General features: G+C 34.2%; 1 protein-coding gene and 1 pseudogene across 1 annotated transcript in view; both read right to left on the bottom strand.

The window, feature by feature from the left end:
• Positions 1-18,068, bottom strand: part of PTPRQ (protein tyrosine phosphatase receptor type Q) — a 165,476-nt gene that overhangs the window by 131,456 nt on the left and 15,952 nt on the right. The window contains exons 9-14 of the mRNA XM_039838923.1: positions 15,718-15,890; positions 9,348-9,528; positions 7,823-7,984; positions 7,540-7,719; positions 6,826-6,933; positions 6,402-6,683 (exon numbers count right to left, since the gene is read on the bottom strand). Coding sequence (XP_039694857.1) covers positions 6,402-6,683; positions 6,826-6,933; positions 7,540-7,719; positions 7,823-7,984; positions 9,348-9,528; positions 15,718-15,890 — 1,086 coding nt within the window. The remainder of the gene's footprint in view (positions 1-6,401; positions 6,684-6,825; positions 6,934-7,539; positions 7,720-7,822; positions 7,985-9,347; positions 9,529-15,717; positions 15,891-18,068) is intronic.
• LOC120583539 (uncharacterized) lies at positions 12,705-12,823 on the bottom strand (annotated as a pseudogene).

Genomic DNA, 18,068 nt, shown 5'->3' with positions numbered 1-18,068 from the left:
TGATAGTTCTAAAACTATAGGAAGGATTATAGATCAGTACATAGTCTGATGTAGAAATATATAGCAATATAATTCTACTAACCCTTCCTAAATACCCCAAATCTTTCCTAGTATCTTCCCGAGCCAACTCATTAAATTGAGAAAAATCCTCAACGACTACTCTGAATGCTTTGTTAACTCTCTGGCTCTCAGTAAAATCTCAGACTTGCCAAGAACACTGTATCTTAGCCCTCTTGGGTAACAGGTGCCTTCTGTTTTTCTCCATAATCCCTATAACCATAAGACCTGGGAGTTGCGTAGTCGTATTTATTGCTCCTCTTTGCCATACTCAGATCTTTTCTCCTTCCTCCTTCTTGAAGAACTCCATATGCTACCCTTCCATACAACACTCACCTAGTGATACTTTCCCACTCTCCAAACATCTTAAAAATTTTACCACCTGGATGACTGACTTCCTCTCTGTTACTCTTAGAAATGCCAACATGGACACAAATGAGCAGTCTAATTTCCTGAACTCTGTATCTCTTGATCTCCATAATTCCAATAATCTTTTCCTCTACTTCACCTTAACCACCAGCATTCATGGCAACACCCGAGACCTTGTCATTACCAGTAACTGCCAGTGTTCCTCTTTGGCAACTCCCTTCTATCTTTCCAGCTTACTGACTCTCGTACTGCCAATCCAACAATCTTACTCTCATCAAATCTTCACTGTTCATCACTCACTTTACGTCCTCACCATCCTACTTACTCAGGTCAGAGTCCATAGTCTGTCGCTAAAATCACTCCCTAGCAATTTCCATCAACTTATTTTTCTATCTTACTTACCTGGCAAAACTCCAATTTAGTTTAAACCAAACTCAGTGATGGTTCCACATTGGCAATGTAACAGCTGAAAACGTCTGAATGAAATATTGCTCCATGCTGACTAGCCTCATTTAAATTTATAACCTCAAATCTCAAATGAGTCTTTTTCACTGCCTGGCAGCTTACATATTATTTGGTTAATTTAGTCTCTTGCTCTGTTGTATAAATTTTCACCATCTTCTCTCTCAACAAATATCTAATACTCTCCTCCTCCTCACTCAAAACTGATAAACTTACTCGTTTATGGAAAAAATAACAATATTCAGAAGAGAACTACATTATCTCCCTACTACCAATTTTCTTTTAATTGCCTTCTCTCCTTACTTCTTTTCAAGGCTTAGCCCTCCACTTCTGTACTAGATTTTATTCCACCTATCTAGTCAAATGCTTTAGACTTGAAGTTAATCCCTGTCTGTTGCATTATTCATTTTCTTTCTTTCTTGAATTATTTCTATCATTTGTATACATGTGAACACATACACAGATTGTATCTATCACAGTAACGCCCCCAAAATTCTCTTAATTCTATTTGCCCTTTCAACTATTGCTCCATTCTATTCTTCACATTATATCAAAATTCCTCAAATTTGCCTTTACTCATTTCATCCATTTTCTTACCTATCACTTTCTCTTAGTTCACGTCAGCTAGGCATTTTCCTCCTATATTTTTTCCATGAAACCTTCTGTTGTGAAGTCATCGATGACCTCTGTCTTGCCAAATCATTAAACAGTTGCAGTCCCTCATCTTACTTCACTGTCTGCAGCATTTGACATAGGAAATACATTTCTTCTGCTTGAAAATCTTATTCACTTTCCTTCCAAAACAAGATCTTCTCCTGATTTTCTTCCTACCTCAGTGGCCACTTTTGCTTAGTGCTTGATTGGCTCCTCCTTGACTTCTCAAAGTCTACAGGTTAGATTGCCCCAGGACATAGTTATACATGTCTTTTCATCTCTACTCCACTCACCCTGATGTGATGTTATCTCATCCCTTGATTCTGAATATCAGAGATATGGCAATGACTCCAAATTATGTATTCAACCCTGGATCTTCTTCCTGACTTTCAAACATATATCCAACTGCCTTCATGACAGGTACTTGGGTATCTCAAACATGTTCAAAACAAGACTCCTGCATTCCTCCAAACTGTCTTTTCCTCAGCTTCCCATCTCAGTAAATGAAAATATTTATTCACTCAAATACTCAAACCAAAACCTGATTGTTAATCTTGATTTATCTCCTTACTCCAAAATCTAACATGTTCAGTAGCAGCCTTCTAAAATTGCAAATCACACCATGTTCTTGTTTCATAATTCTCAAATTGCTTCCTATTAAAATTAAACTCCAAACTTCTTACATTGGCACCTGAAAATCTGCATGGTCCCCCTTAATCTCTCTCTCCCTTCATCTGCTAATTCCCTCCACATAATAAATACTGCTTAAATGACAAAAATGTTATTCTTCCTCAACTATATCAAGTGTCTTCTCAATTCAGGAACTTGGTAATTGGTATTCCTCCTTATGAAACACTTTCTTTCCTTATCCTCATCTAATTTAATCCCATATATTGTTAATATCTCTGGGCATACATAACATCCTCATAGAGGCCTTTTCTCAATCCTCTATCGCAAATAGCCGCTCACTACTCTGTAACTCTCTTCTTTCCTTCCTATTTTTTTCTTCATTAAATTTACCACTACCAAAAGTCATATATATTGTTTGTTTTATTGCCTTATTTTCTGTGGCCTTTTAGAATGTTAAGTTCCAAGAGGTAGGAATTTTGTCTTACTGTTGTATCCACAGTGCCTACGAATGGTAGTACATGACATGGAATGCATAAAAATCTGTTCAGTGAATGAATAAATATGTTCAACATGATACAGGATATATTAAAAATAAGAGAGAAACTCACAGCTAAGAAAAATAAGTAAAATTGAATATTTTTAATTGTGGGGAAGAAAGAAATTAGTGATGCTATGCTTTATTTTTATAACTCAGAATAATTTCTAATTTAAAAAAAATTCTCATTGGCGTTTTCTAAATTTTCCTTTTGGAGTTGCTGGCCTACTACCAGTAGTCAGGATATAAATATGCATCCCTGACCCAGATTGATATCCTTTGCATTTTTATTCATTTATCCTTAGGGGAAAACCAGTGCTGGATCTTCAGGGAAAGTAAAGCAAGACGACTTGATGACTTACTTTTGGACAGTGATGATGCACTTAGAGTTTTCTGAAATAGCGTGTGTTTCCAATTGTAGAAGTATTATGTAAAATAGAAAACTCAGGAATAAAAAGTAATTGTGAGAGTTAGTTGGAATAAGCTGAATCTATGTAAAAACTAAAAATAAATAATTTCAATCATGATGATACTAAAATAGAAAGTGGGAAGTTACCTTTAGTATGCCGAAAGATTGTTTGGCATATATAGTTTTAATGTTATATAGACAAATTAAGAAATGTTATTAATTACTATAAATTTATAGAGTCATATGCAAAATTTTGGTCAATATCTAAATTATCATACACTAATCGTTGATCAAAATCATACATATTCAAGGCATTTGGTTAAAGGCTTACTGTAAAGGAAGTTATATCTTTAAAAGGAAAGAGAAGATATAGAGATCATCGAAGGTAATTTGTATGGAAACTTAAAGTCTTTATGTGATTATTGTACCCAAGTATGAGAAAATATAAACTAATCTCAAGTTTTTTTGCTAACTACACATTCTATACTTAACACACACACACACATTCTCTCTCTCTCTCTCTCTCTCTCTCTCTCTCTCTCGTGAAATCAATCCTGTATTGAACTTTCTTCCTTGTGCACAAGAGTACAGTATTTTACTTCCAAGCGTTACTAAACTCTGATTCTCTAATCAAGACAAAATATTCGAACAAATAATTTACTTCTATTTATAATTAGTAGCATTAACACATTACTGATTTAGCACATTCTTCAATTTCTCATGAAATAATATTGAAAAGTGGGCTCTTGTTTCTTATAGAAGACTAGAGGATGAGTTTATTGTATTGAATACAAATATTAAGCACTGGTAACAGACAGATGTTCTTGAGCACATCCTCCTTCAAATGACATTTTGAGACTCTACTTAAAATTTTAGCTTCCTCTTTTGCAAAAAGAGCTATATTGGTGGCTCAATAGTAGCAAACATGATCTAGGAAAGATCACTAATGTAGATTCCAATGTCTACCGTGTCCATCCAGATGGAGAATGAGCAGACTTTGAGAATATCCTAATTTAGGACAGAGAGCTGAAATTAGGAGTTTTAGTACTGCAGCCTATGCTCTATTATCAGGCCTCTTTTTGCTTCTCAAAAATCTAGTGTAAAAATGACTCCATTATATTCACCCAAGTGAGTGTGCTAGTGAACCCTGGCATAAGTTATTTCCCTCTTCTCTCTCTTTTTTTTTCTCACTGGCTCAGGAAACTTCAATGGTGTCAGGAAGCTTACCAAGTCTCAAAATTACTTCTCATCTACCATGCTCTTTGAGTCATTTTATTCAAATATTCCGAAGTCTCCTCACCTATAAAATGAAGGATTTTGTGTGTTTTCTAAGAGACTTTCAAAACTAAAATTCTCATTTTAAATTACATTTCAAGTTAGAGTCTTATAGTCACTTAAGGCTTATTATCCCTGCGTTAGACTTAAGTTCATGCAACAAATAAATAAAAAATCAAATTTACTTTTTAAATACTAAGTAAAAGATTGCATGTAGGTAATAAATAGCAAGCAAAAAATGATTGTTTTACAGATAGCAATTAAGATTAGGCATTCTTGATGCTGAGACCACTTAGGTAGTGGAACATCTGATAAGTGTTCATGAATATGGTGATTGTTTAATATTACAACGAGATCTTTGAAAGTTCTTACTTTTCTTCCTCATGCTCTGCAGAGCCCCAAAGAACAACACTAACTACAACAGTGAACAGAAAGATACTAGATATATTTTATAATTTACCAGCTTTATTGATGGTTCCCAAAACATCATGTATTGTAAAAGGAAATGGGCTTTAGGGCAGATAAATTTGGATTCCAAGTCCAGCTGGATGACCTTAAGCAATTAAACACCCACCAATTAACAGTAACTTTAGGCAGGTAGAAATTCAGTTTCTTCTACAGTGTTGTATTGCCAGTAGGGCTTGGAATATTGTAAACATTTGTTGAAAAGATGAAGTCAGATCTCAGTGTCTCATCAGGTAATGAAGATAATAACACTTTACTGCTTTATACTAGAAGTCAAAAGGCAGTTTTATAAAAGCCAATAGCAGAGCCCATGCATGGCACTTTGCAGGTGTTTAAAACATGCTTGTTTCTTTCCTTGACCCAGTATTGAATAAAATTAGGTCAGGTAAAGAGCAGATATTTTTCACAAAAATCATTATTTAAGTACAATATCTGTAAAAGCAATGAAACATGACAATATACAGTTTAATATCAATTAGGTTTCACTTTAAAGGGTAATCTTGTTGGTAAAAGATGTTACTTTTATCACTCTCTTATTCCTTCAATTCCGACCAATGTCATTCTCTATGGGCTCTTTTGTGTCATCTCATTTTATTAATTTCTGTGACCAATCTCAGGAAGATATTTTCACTCAAAGGTAAGCTGCTTTACTAGACTCTTAGATCCTCAAGGTCAGCGATAGGGCCTTGTGTATAGTATCTGGCTAAGCCATATGAAGTTGCTGATATTTGGCCATTATAACCTATAGGAATAGAAATTCCATGTGGTTCAGCCATTAGGTAGTCAATAAATATGTATTTTTCTAAATGTAGGAATAAAAGAGTCACTTTAAATTTAGTTCTCAATTCTCATCATACATTACATAAGTAGCCTAACAGTGATGCTCCTATGTATGATTATAAACACAATTAAAACAATAAACTAAAATCATTGGGCAAAATGTATTGCTTTGTGCTGTTTGCTCTTGCATTCCTGAAACTGAAACACAAGTAACTCTTTGCTTGCGTTGTTTCCTTTAGACGGGGTATTCTCCCCGTCCCCACTCCCCCAACGGCCTCTGTAAGGTCCTCCTGCCCATTCCGCCTGACTCCTTACGATCAGGTCAAATCCTATCTCCTCCATAAGGCATCCCCATACACGCCCTTTCTGTACCCCTACTCCACACTTTTATCTACCCATCTACCTCTTTAGAGTATAGGAATCTATACTTACATGTCTCTGATTTTACCTAATTTGAAAGTAAGTAGTTATTCAACCTCAAATTTACAGGCACATGGAAAAAATCTTTGGTTTCTAAAAGTCTTTTTCATTTGAAAATTTTGCTTATTTTTATTTCGCACTTCCCTTATATGTAAAGTCAGACTTTTAAAAAATGAGCACAGCAAGCCTCTTCCTATACTTTTACCAGAAAAACCAAATAAATTCCTGGATTATACTAAATGGAATAACGAAGGGTTTTAGGTTAAATAAAATATAAAATATGGTAATTACCAGCCATGTTTACTTCATTACTATGTATTATTAAACAAACAAACAAAAACTTACCAGTCTCAGAAGTCCTTACAGAGAGTAGAGAAGATAACTGATTGCCATGACCCAATCTGGTATATGATCTTACAGAAATGTTATAGAGGGTGTAAGGTTTTAAGTCTCTCAAAATTATGCTTGTTGTTGAGGTGTTCTTCATAAATAAGGCATCTATACTTTTATAGAGAACTTCATAAACAACAATAATCCCATTAGATTTTTCAGGCGGTAACCACTTCAAACTTATTTCATTTGCCGTCACATTAATAACTTCGACATCTTGAGGTGATGATTCTGGTTCTGAGGGAAGAAAAGAAAATTTTAAATACATGTATTTTTTTATGCTAATGGCTCTAGACACTAAAGGCAGCATGAGGTAGATGGCAATAAGCGTGCAACACCATTTGCTTCTTTTTATTAAAAGTGCAACTGATCATCTTACCATCTTCTGGAGTTCTCACAAAGATGTCATTTTCTTCAGACAAAAAACTTTCTCCAACATGGGTTGAGGCAGCCACTCTCATTTTATATTTTGTATATTTCTTTAATCCTATAAGGACAACAGGCAATTTGTTTAAAGTCCTTAAAATAACACTCTTGGATTAGGGCCAATTGACATAGGAATAGTGAAAATAATTCATTTGGGAGACTGGCTCCCCAAGTCAGTGTCCTTATCATCCCCATCTCCCAAAATTCCTTGGATTTGAGGGTCTTTCCATCTTAATGATGTTTTAGTTCTTTCCTAAATTATTAAGGCAATAATTTGAGCCTGAAAAATAATCTTTGGCACACTGCAAGGAGTATAGATGACTCAGCACAAACACCATGCCAGCTGATTTACTTCAGCTGATTTTCACATTCATTCATTCAAGCCTTCAATACTTAGTTATTTCAATATACTAAAATTCCCTGGGTTAAGTATATTCCTATGATACTTGTGATCTGATGACTTTATTATCTGTAGACAAATAAAAAGGAAAACACATTTAATCAGGTTATTTCTTCACATAGTTTTCAAGATATCCATGGCAGCATAGCACAACAAAACTTGGAATGACGAAGTACATGCCCATCAGAGTTTAAGGCATAGAGAGATGCATGTTTTCCACCAGAATAGATATGTTAAAAAACAACAACAACAACAACTTTGTTCTACCTGTTATGAGAAAGCTGTTATCTATAGTAGTCATCTGGAATGCTCTGTTTGTATCCAGTTCCATTACATAAATTGTATAATGAGTTATTTTTCCATTGGGATATTCTGGAGGATCCCAATATAACAAAATAGATGAAGAACTAATATTTTTATAATTTATAATTTGAATGGAGCTTGGCACTTGAAAAGAAGAATGAACAATTAATATAAATGGAAAAAAAAAGTTTTACAATGTGCAAGAGCAATACTTGCAGTTAATTATTTCGAAGGAATACATTCTTACCTTGCTCAAGTGTCCTAACATTGAGAACCGTTGGTGGTCCTTCTCCCATGATGGTGAAAGCAGATACACTAATCATGTGCTCAGTGAAAGGTACAAGTCTCCTGATAACATAAGACAGCTGTTCAGCAGCAACGTCAGTGATATACTGGTTCCATGTAGTTCCTATTTGAAATTAGGTTCTTTAAAAAAGGTGTTTGATTTCACGATTGAAATTATTTTTGCTCACACAATGAAATCTTAAACCTGATTTCACATTATGCATTAATCTTTCCATGCACTCTTTTATTTGAAAGGTAAATATATAATAATAGTATGCCAAATACTCCCCAACAATATCTATAAACATTTTTGCTCATAATATAATTTTGATAGTTATTATACACTATTCTGGAACATGAGGTTAGTGTTTTGAAAAAATATAACTTTCTAAAAGGGACTAACAAGGAATTTTTTTCTGAAAAGACAGACTAGGCAATAATATCAAATTGAAATGCTATAAATCAATGCTAGGTTATAATGTGAAAGTTACAGAAATGAGACTCGCCACACCTTTGCTAAAACCAATAATATTTTAAAGCAAGCATGTTTGGATAACTGATACATAAATCTGTCTCAGTAAGGATTTCGAATAATGTTAGATTTTTAAATTTGTTTAGAACTTGTGCTTTCAGTATGTTAATTAGCAATTAGGCCAAACTTGAAGTGTTTAAGGAAACATCAGTACCATAAACTGCAGGCCTCTTAATTTGCAATGTTGTCCCCAGTCTTCTTTGCACAGGAAAAAATGAATCAGTAAATGAAATAAACATATACTGAATATAATGTGATATTTTTGATAGATTCTATCATAAAAAAATAAATAAACTAATTTAAATTTGGAATGGGACAAATACAAAATCAGAGAAAATGCAAGGAAAAAAATATTCTTCTCACTTAGCTTTTTAGAAAAACCAGAGAGATAATTTAAAGCTGTGTTGTCCAACCAACTACTTTTGCTATATGTGACATTCTCCCTTTAGAAACAATAAGATCCGTTGAACCTGAAGAGCAAGTGTATACACTAATGACATCACCACGTCGTTGGGGTCACCTACACCTGTTTATCACCACATGCACTAGAGTTGTAACTTTCTGACCTATTTACCTTTAGTGACATTTGAAAACCTATTAGTCAAAAGCTGCAGAGAGTGCGAAGCCTGTAAATGATTTGAAGATATGTTAATCCCTTCTCATCACACCTGCTTTGGCAACTGTAATAACTGATTGTCTATGCAGCTTGGCCAGAGACTCTAGGGTGCTACTTTCTCTAGGAGGAAGGTCAAATGGGTTAGGAGGGGCCAGCTCCTGCTTGTGTGGCATTTCCATCTGCTGCATGAGGTTATCTGACAGTTAAAGAAGAAAAAAAATCTGACTCCAGCCCATGAACCATTAATAATCTTGTTGAACTCTAAGCTAAGGTTCATATCTGTGCTAGCTCATACTGGTGGTTTCAATACACTTCACAGAACATAAAAATTGTACCTACCAACTGTTGAATGCTGGTCTTCAGCTCTGTTCCTTGCAGGAAAATTGTTATGTGGATAACTGTTATACATAACTGAAGCAATTGAGTACAGGTCAGACGATATCTCTGCTGAACCCTCAAATAATCCTGCCATTGACTCTACTATGTTCACAGTTTCTGGAGCTCTGGAGTCACTTATAAACTGTAAATAAATAGTTATTTACGAAGACTGGTTGTAATAATTATACTTAATAATAACTTCACCCAATTATTAGTTTAAGAAACTAGTACTTTGGATCATGCTTTTAAAAAAGATATTATTTCCATGACTACTGTCTCCTTTACATTTCGAAACTTCATTGTGAAGCTAGTAAAATCCTTTACCATTGTAACATACCGTGATCACTCCTATATCTTAAGAGACCAATACTATATCATGGAAAGAAGCAGATATTTGTTTCTGACTTTGCTTTTTATAAAATTAGACATCCTCACGCAAAGGTTTCATGACTAAATATTTTAACTGCTTCCCCTCATAAAGGTAAGTAAGTGTTCTAGGCATACTGCCTTATTTAAAATGTGTTTTGCTTTGCTATGCATCCTTGTTTGTATACCACGAGTGAGAGGCCCGCATGACTGCTTAATATATATTAATAATAGTTTATCTATGATCTAGTGAAGTTACAGACGTGAACAAAATTGCATGGCAATAGTTTTCAAACAGAGTTCATAGCAGACCTATCCAAGGCTCTGGACCTAACGAATATTTTAAGTAACTGTGATTGTTCCCAGATCCCATAATGTACTTCACACATGTTGAGTTCACTAAAGTAGCAGATATTTAAGTAAAAATATCAGGAGCAGATTATGAATATTTAGAGGTTTTTGTTGGAATAATAAGATGACTCTTCCCCTTCTCTCCACACAGCATAGCTACTTGAAATAAAATTAGAAAAGGGTGTTTTGGCCAAATAGTTTTAGGCATTTTGCATAGATTGTCAACCTTAAAAATAGGGTTAAACATTAATTAAAGAAAATGTTGCCTTAAAAGACTTAACGACCAAATGCAATGTGTGGCCTTTGATTCTAATTAGAATGTAACCATCAACATAGGCTTTGAAGATAATTAGGAAAAATTCAATTTGATCTAGGTATTAGATGATATCAAGACAATATTAGTAATTTTGTGAGTTGTGGTAATGGAATTATTGAATAAATTAAAATGTCCATGTTTTTTAGAGATTCCTACTTAGGCATATAGGAGCAAAATGATGTGAAATCTGGAATCTATTTTAAAATACGTCCACAGCAGCAGCAACAACACAGACAGCTGAGGCCAAGAACAGCAGAATGTTGATAATTATTCAACCTAGGTGATGGGTAAATGGGGGCCCATTATATTCTTTTCTCTACTTTTAGGCCTGTTCAAAATTTTCCAAATAAAAGTTTTGAAAAAAAAAGAAAACATTATAAGTTCTGCTTCAAAATTCACCTCCAAAACATTTTTAATTCATAATATAGATTTTATCTATTTATAATTTTTGGTATATCTGTCTTTTAATTATCCTACATGTTTTGGAGTTGTCTTTACTCTTGAGTCAAAAGCAGGTTTTTTATTTCTTATTAACATAAAAAACATAGTATTTTGAAAAAAATAGTAGATGCTCAGGAAAAATCTCAGGAAGGCAAGACACTTTAAGGCAGATTACTTATTTAGTTATCTACAAAGACAGACCATTTAAATATTACCTTTTCTCAGACATAAAAGAATAAAAAACAAATTTAAGAGAATTTCCAACCCTCCAAATAATATTTTTGAAATAAAGTTATCTATCTTGTTACACCTTCAGCCAGAAAATTATTGTGATGAAAAGCAGGAGGACACCTATAAGATTTACTCTAAAAAAATTGTGATAAAGAACTCTGGAGAGGGAACTCTGGAGATGAGCTTCCAACAGCTCATCTCAGCTCTGCCTCCACAGGGAAATAGTGGAGGGCATGAATCACAGACACATAATTCAGAGATGCTCTGGTATTTCAGTCAATAGTTTATGCCTGAACCACACAGCTGTTTCCACTATCAATCAGCCACTCTGAAAATCTACTATGCACAAACCACTATAGAAGGTACAATGAGGTAGTACAAAGAACTATGATTTTGCTTTAAGTCTCTCAATATCTTATACCCATGTCAGATAAATTATTGAGAGTAAACCATAGTATCCCATCAATTAACAAAGTTAAGCATCTCTGTTGACATGTTGCCATTTCAATGTAAAAATTGACACGAATACTTCTGAAATTCTCTCAAATTCTGGTATTCATTGGAAAGACACTCCCTAACTCAGGCAATGATTTGAGCAGTGGTTTTGTAATAACTCAGAATGTTACTAATTATCACCGAGTGTGTCATGTCGTGATATTTCTCATACTTTGCTTCTCTAAAGAAAGCATTAGATATTAGTCAGGTTTTTTAAAGAATGAAAAAGAAAAGAATCTTAAGAGCAAAATGATGTGAAAGAATCAGAATTTGAAGGAGTAATGGGAAAGGGCAATGAGAAGCAGAAGTGGAAATAAAGAAAACACAAGGGGAAAAAGGCCTGCTGCACATTCCAAAAGCTTTAGCTTCATTGAGTTGGTCCAGAGTTCTCACCCTCAGCACTACTGGTATTCGGGGTTAGGCAATTTTTTTGTTGTAGGGAGCTGTTGTATACACTATGGGAAGTTTAGTAGCATCCCTGGCCTCTACCCACTAGAAGCATCCTCCCAGCTGTGACATTTGAAAAATGTCTTCCAAAACTTCCAAATTTGCTCCTAGAGAACAAAATCACTCCTATTTGACAATAATTGGGTCTGGGAATGTCACAGTACATCAACATAAAAGGCCTCTCATAAACTACCCAGGAATCTTTGGAATTTATGTGAAAGAATTAGAGTTGAATTCCTAATCCACCTGAATAAACCAACTTTATTCTATATGTAATAATCTTTATTATAGTTAATCTGATTTTATTTAAAACAAACCCTATTATGTCTACCAATTTAGAGTCATTTGAAATATGCTGAATTGAATTAATAAAAATTTTTGTTTTTTCTTAAGAAATGCTTCTATATATTACTATAGATCATAATACAATTTATGATATCATCAAACAATGATTAAAAAAAAGTTTGAAATTAGCATATGTTTGGAAACCTCCTAACAAATAACTATCATTCTGTACATTATTTGGGCAAACAAATCCTTAAGGCTTGATTCTATTTTCTTTTTAAGTTTTTATTTTTATTTATTTATTTTTTTAGGCAAGGCAACCCTTGGTTGACCTCACAGATTGCAAGGACCTTGTCAGTTAAAATCCCTTATTTTTTTATTTTTCACGCCTACAGCATCTGGTCTTCCTAGGTGGTCTCCCATCTAAGTGCTAACCAGGCCCGACCCTGCTTAGCTTCAGAGATCAGACAGGATCGGGCTTGTTCAGGGTAGCATGGTCGTTATCATGTATGCATATGGCTATAACAAAAATCAAGAAGTGATGAAGAATTTACAATGAAAATCTCTGTCCATACTTTCCTGATCACTTCTGTTTTCAGTTTTTATGGTGTATACTCCTAAAATCACTAAATAACATGCTATTAAGACTCACTTATTTTACACAAATCTATGGACTTCCTACTTTGATAGTGAAGCGTTAGATTACTTAAGTAGATACAGATATACATTCCCCAACTATTCTTAATTCTTATTTGACTACTTTTATTAACTTAAATAATACGTTTAAGCTGGGAAAATTATTGTAATCAGTATGTGAAATATAAAATAGTACACCGAGAGAGTGTGGAGGATTGCCTCTCAGGTGGTCCCCCATTATCCCTACCCCCTATTGTTCATGGTCCTGTATAATCACATTGTCTTGAACTGGGCGGGATCTGTGGTTTGTATCTAACCAATAAAATAAGGCAAAGGTGATGATATGTCACTCCTATGATTACATTTCACAGACTCTTTGCTGGCTTGATGAAATCAATGGCCATTTTGAAAAAGTCCATGTGGAAAGAAACTGTGCCAGAGCTCCATGAGCTACAATTAGGGTTGTCTCCAGTCAAGAGCTAGCAAGAAACTAGGCCCTCAATTCTATAGCCAAAAGGAAATGAAACCTGCCAAAACACTGAGTATGTAACCACTTATTTGATACTTAGGAAGTCATTGGTGCCTTCTAACAAGATTTCAAGGATTTAAAGAATTCTTGAGACAGAGCGTGAAGGCTACACTTAGAGAAGTTTAAGAATGAATGGAAGGAAAAAGTCCTTATCCTATGAAAGGTACCAAGGTCAAGGAAAAGGATAATAAATGAATACACTAAGCCAGAGGCTTTATCTGTCATCTCATGTAATCTGTACTTTGTAAGGTGGGTGTATATAAGCCCCACTTAAAAAATGAAGGTACCAAGTATCCAAAAGTTGACTTGTCCAAGGTCATATAGCTAGAACAGTGCAGAGCCAGGGCTAGGACTCTTGTTCATTTGGTTTTAGAGCCTCTCCCATACCTGTCTCCCCACATCAACCACCTGATAGGTGAGCCTAAACACTAGTCACATGAGGAAACAGAAATATCAATTATGGGCCTGATCTAATAAAGAAAGATACTGTCACAAAAATAGATAGAAGTATGTTTCCTTTATTTGAGAGAGGATAAGGAACTAATATTGAGTGCCAACCAAGGTGAATGGTCAAATGCCATGATTAATAATCATAACAGGTCACGACTATTTATCACAGCACTTACTACATGCCACATACAGTTCTCAGTTCTTTACACACATTAATCCATTAAATCCTCTTTATCAACTATTTGTTTCAGGAACTCTTATAATCCTTATCTTAAAGAAGAGGAAACTGAAGTTAAGAGATGTTGGGCCAACTTCCCCAAGGTTAAATCATCAGTAAAGGCCGAACCAAGATTTAAACCAAGCATCATGCTTCTTAGTTCCACGCTTTGCACAGCCCAGTAAGTGATCAAATACGGATATAAACCCAGATTTATACAGATCCAAAGCTCATGTTCTTTGTACTATGGCACAGGGATTGAAGATCATACAGACAGAGGCAGAATCACAAAGAAGCCTTTCTAGAACCTCTTCACTTCAAGAGAAAAACAGGTATGTCTGGCCATTCAATAGGTGTCATTAGCAGAAGTGGGAGAATTTTAGGCCTTGTCACCTAGGCTATAGAATTTTAGGCCTTGTCACCTAGGCCTAAAAAAGCTAAGTATCTAATTTGACCTCTCAGCGGGAGCAAAAGGGTTAAGCTTTTGCCCTTTGCCTGAATTTCAGAGAAAGCATAACTCAGTATCTTTTGCACAGAAGAAAGGAGTCAACATAGGATTAAAATTTAGCCCTAGTACGGAGATGATGAACAACTTGGAATACTAAGACCTGAGTGGCCAGAGTGCATTGAGCACATTATAAGGCCAACTTTCAAATAGACACCAGAAATAGAGGAAGGCTGGGACCAGAAATAGAGTGAACAATACACGTGTGAAAAATAACAGCACAATTAGAAGAAGCACTGATTTTGAACCATAACAGTAGAAGCCAATTGCTGAATAACCATCACCGGTAGTGCCTCCAAGCTAGTCCTTCAGCTGTATTCACTGGTTTTAAGTATATTTATTCTTTGTGTGCCCAGGAAGCAGCCAACAACTGGATTTGACAAGTGTGGAGGCTTAGGGGTCCTCCCAGGTGAACAGCTGGCTGGGCGAGGTGAATAAAAACAGTAAAGGGAAATCAGTGTTGCCTGTACTTCCTAACAGAAACAAAGGGAAAAAATAAGACTTCTAGTGTGAATAGAAGCAAAACACTGTCCTCTTATTTTATATCTATGGAATTTTTTAATCTTTTATTTAGTTATTTGATTTCTTTAATAAAATGCACTCTGTTTTTTAATAAGGCAGCTCTGAGAAATTCAGCTTCCTAAGACTAAACAGATATAATCATTTGTCATCAGCTGCTCAAATTACTGTGACTTTTATTGGCAACTGTTTCAAATTGCAAGCACAACCTTAGAAGTATTTAAATCATAATAGGAGTTTCCAAACAATTCATTAACTGAATTACCATAATAATATTCCCTTAAGGAAGTACCTTTAGTCCTACTTAACTGTTCAATTAACATTTTCCATATGCTGAAAAAGAATAATAGCACTTAACTAATAATATATGTCCAAAAATGAGATATGATTCAGCTAGATTATCAACATGGCCCAAATTTACTTTATATTCTACTATAAACCTTGTCAAATATTTTATGTCAGAGTGATGGCAAATCTTCCAAGTTATCAGTGCCAGAACCAAATAGAAAGGGCTCACCATGATGTAAAATGAAAGTGCAATACCTCATCTTTTCCTGTGAGCAAAGTGTTTTCCAAAATTACTCCTGTCTCTGAAACTAGCACTTTTACTCGGTATTGGTTAATGATTCCATTTGGTTGTTGTGGTTTCTTCCACGTAATTCTTATTTGTGTGGCTTCTACTTCTGCAAGCTGTAAATCGAATATTGCACCTGGAGCTGAAAATAAAAATAGAAATAGAAATAAGGAGGGGGAACTTAAAAAATACATTTTCAATTTTTAAAAAATTCCCTTAATGATTTACTAATTTATTAATAATTAATATGTATAAGATTCTTTAAATATATGACTATTTAAAGTTAAATTTCTATATATTCTTCTCAAAAATGAATAACTTGGAATAATTTTCTCAAATCAAAATGTTATCACATTTGTTCTAAACAAATTCATTAATAAAAATAACTTCTCGGAGAAATCTGTTTAGGGATGATTAATGCCCAGTAGAAACCTTGAAGGCTTTATAAAAATTATAACAACATGTCAAAAAATAATATCTAGAAGACTTTAAATGTAATGAAATGTAGTTGGTAAATTCAATTAAGCCATCTTTTAATTTATTACATGAAATTGTTTGAAGAGTTGATTAATTTTTATCTACTGATTTTACAAATTAATTAGGTGAGTTCAAGTTTTAGGTGCCCCTACTCTTTGCAGTAAAGAAAAACAGGGACAAACTAACAATTGGTTTAAGATAAAGCACCAAGTACTTAAACAAATTCTAACTATAAAGTCACTAAGAGCAACATCTAGAAAACCTGTGCCACAGGAGTAATAGATCAATGATAAACACACCTTGGGCTTTTGTCTACATTTTTGTTTATAACTCAATATGTGATTATGAATAGCCAATTCATCCCTGCATCCTCCGTTTCCTTATCTATAAAATGGGTGTAATTTTATTGTTCCTATTACTAGTCAAGGTTACTGTAAGGAACAAATGGTTCAAGAGAATTTATAAAATGTTGGTCCAAGAAAGAAAATTATGACATAAAAATATGTCATATCCTTATGTTCAGGATGTGGTAACATTACCATTGGGGAGATCTAAAATCTGTCGTTACCCCAGAAGTACTAAGGGGTCCCTTGGTTCTTTTGGTCAGCTCAGCAAAGAATTATCGATAAGATCACGAGATTTAGGAAAAGTAAGATTTATTAAAGTATGCTTCAAGGTCCTCCTTGAAATAAGTGGGTCACGCCCAAAAGGACTATAACCGCCCAGAAACAAAAGGTATGTTTAAAGTTCCTCCAAAGGAGGGGCGGGTTACAGTAACATTTATTATTAAATATATTTAATATTATTAAATTTATTTTCTTAAGCTGATATATTTCACATTACTATAGGTTTAGCAAGTTCCACTTAGACTAGACATATTAAGAGTATAATATAAATGGAGAATGACTCTGTTGTCTTTTAAGATAACACAAAGGAATTGAAAATTAATGTCACATCTGTAAATATTATTTATAATTTGTGAATATAATTATGCTTAAGTTAATCATGTAGTAAACTGTATGGAGCTTTCATCCAATAGATTAAAAGTTTTCTTCTTTGTCTGTATGAAGTAACCATTTTAAAAGGCCCCTAGATATTGTAAGAATATAAGTATTTCTAAATGTTTTTGAAGTAGTTAATGGCTAGATGAATAAATGCCTCTTTCTAGCTGAAGAGCATCTTACTTGGCTATTGCAGTCAAGATTCTAATGTCTATCATGGGAAAAAGCTGTGCTCAAAACTGGGAAATAAATACAACATGGATAAAAACCTGTATTTTGCTAATTTTTTGAACCCTCTTTCTTAAAACCATTTCGATATATCTTTGTATAGAAAGATAACTCTTCATATTGCTCTCCCCATATGAGTTCTAATCTAAAAGAATAACAGTTTGATCTTAAAGGATGGAGGAAGAGTTTTAGGCTAGAACTCTACAATCATTGATTCATTCATTCATCATTCAACATACTGAGCACTCTTCATATGATCACTGTTCTAGGCCCTTGAGGACAGAGGAGGAAATAAGACGAATGAGGCATTTTGCACAGGTCACCTCTTGTACAAGTTTTATTTCATTAATATATGTCGTACCAGAGCTTATGTTTTATCATCATGTTTACCAATACACATTTTTCAAGAGCAGAGGAATTTTCCAATTGACTCTGTAGTGTGAAAATAACTCAGCCATTTAAATAGCAATGCTCCCATTCCACTTTTCTTTAACATTTTATTTTGAGTCCCTATGCAGATGAAGCCTTAGTCAGTACTGCATAACATCTTAGTTAGTCAACCTTAAGAACAGTAGCAGACAGTTTATCTTCTAATTTAGAAGATATTTTTAACA

Source organism: Pteropus medius, unplaced genomic scaffold (genome assembly GCF_902729225.1).
Source record: "Pteropus medius unplaced genomic scaffold, Ma_sr-lr_union100, whole genome shotgun sequence".
NCBI classification, from domain to species: Eukaryota; Metazoa; Chordata; class Mammalia; order Chiroptera; family Pteropodidae; genus Pteropus; species Pteropus medius.
This window is presented reverse-complemented; position numbering and strand designations above follow the sequence as displayed.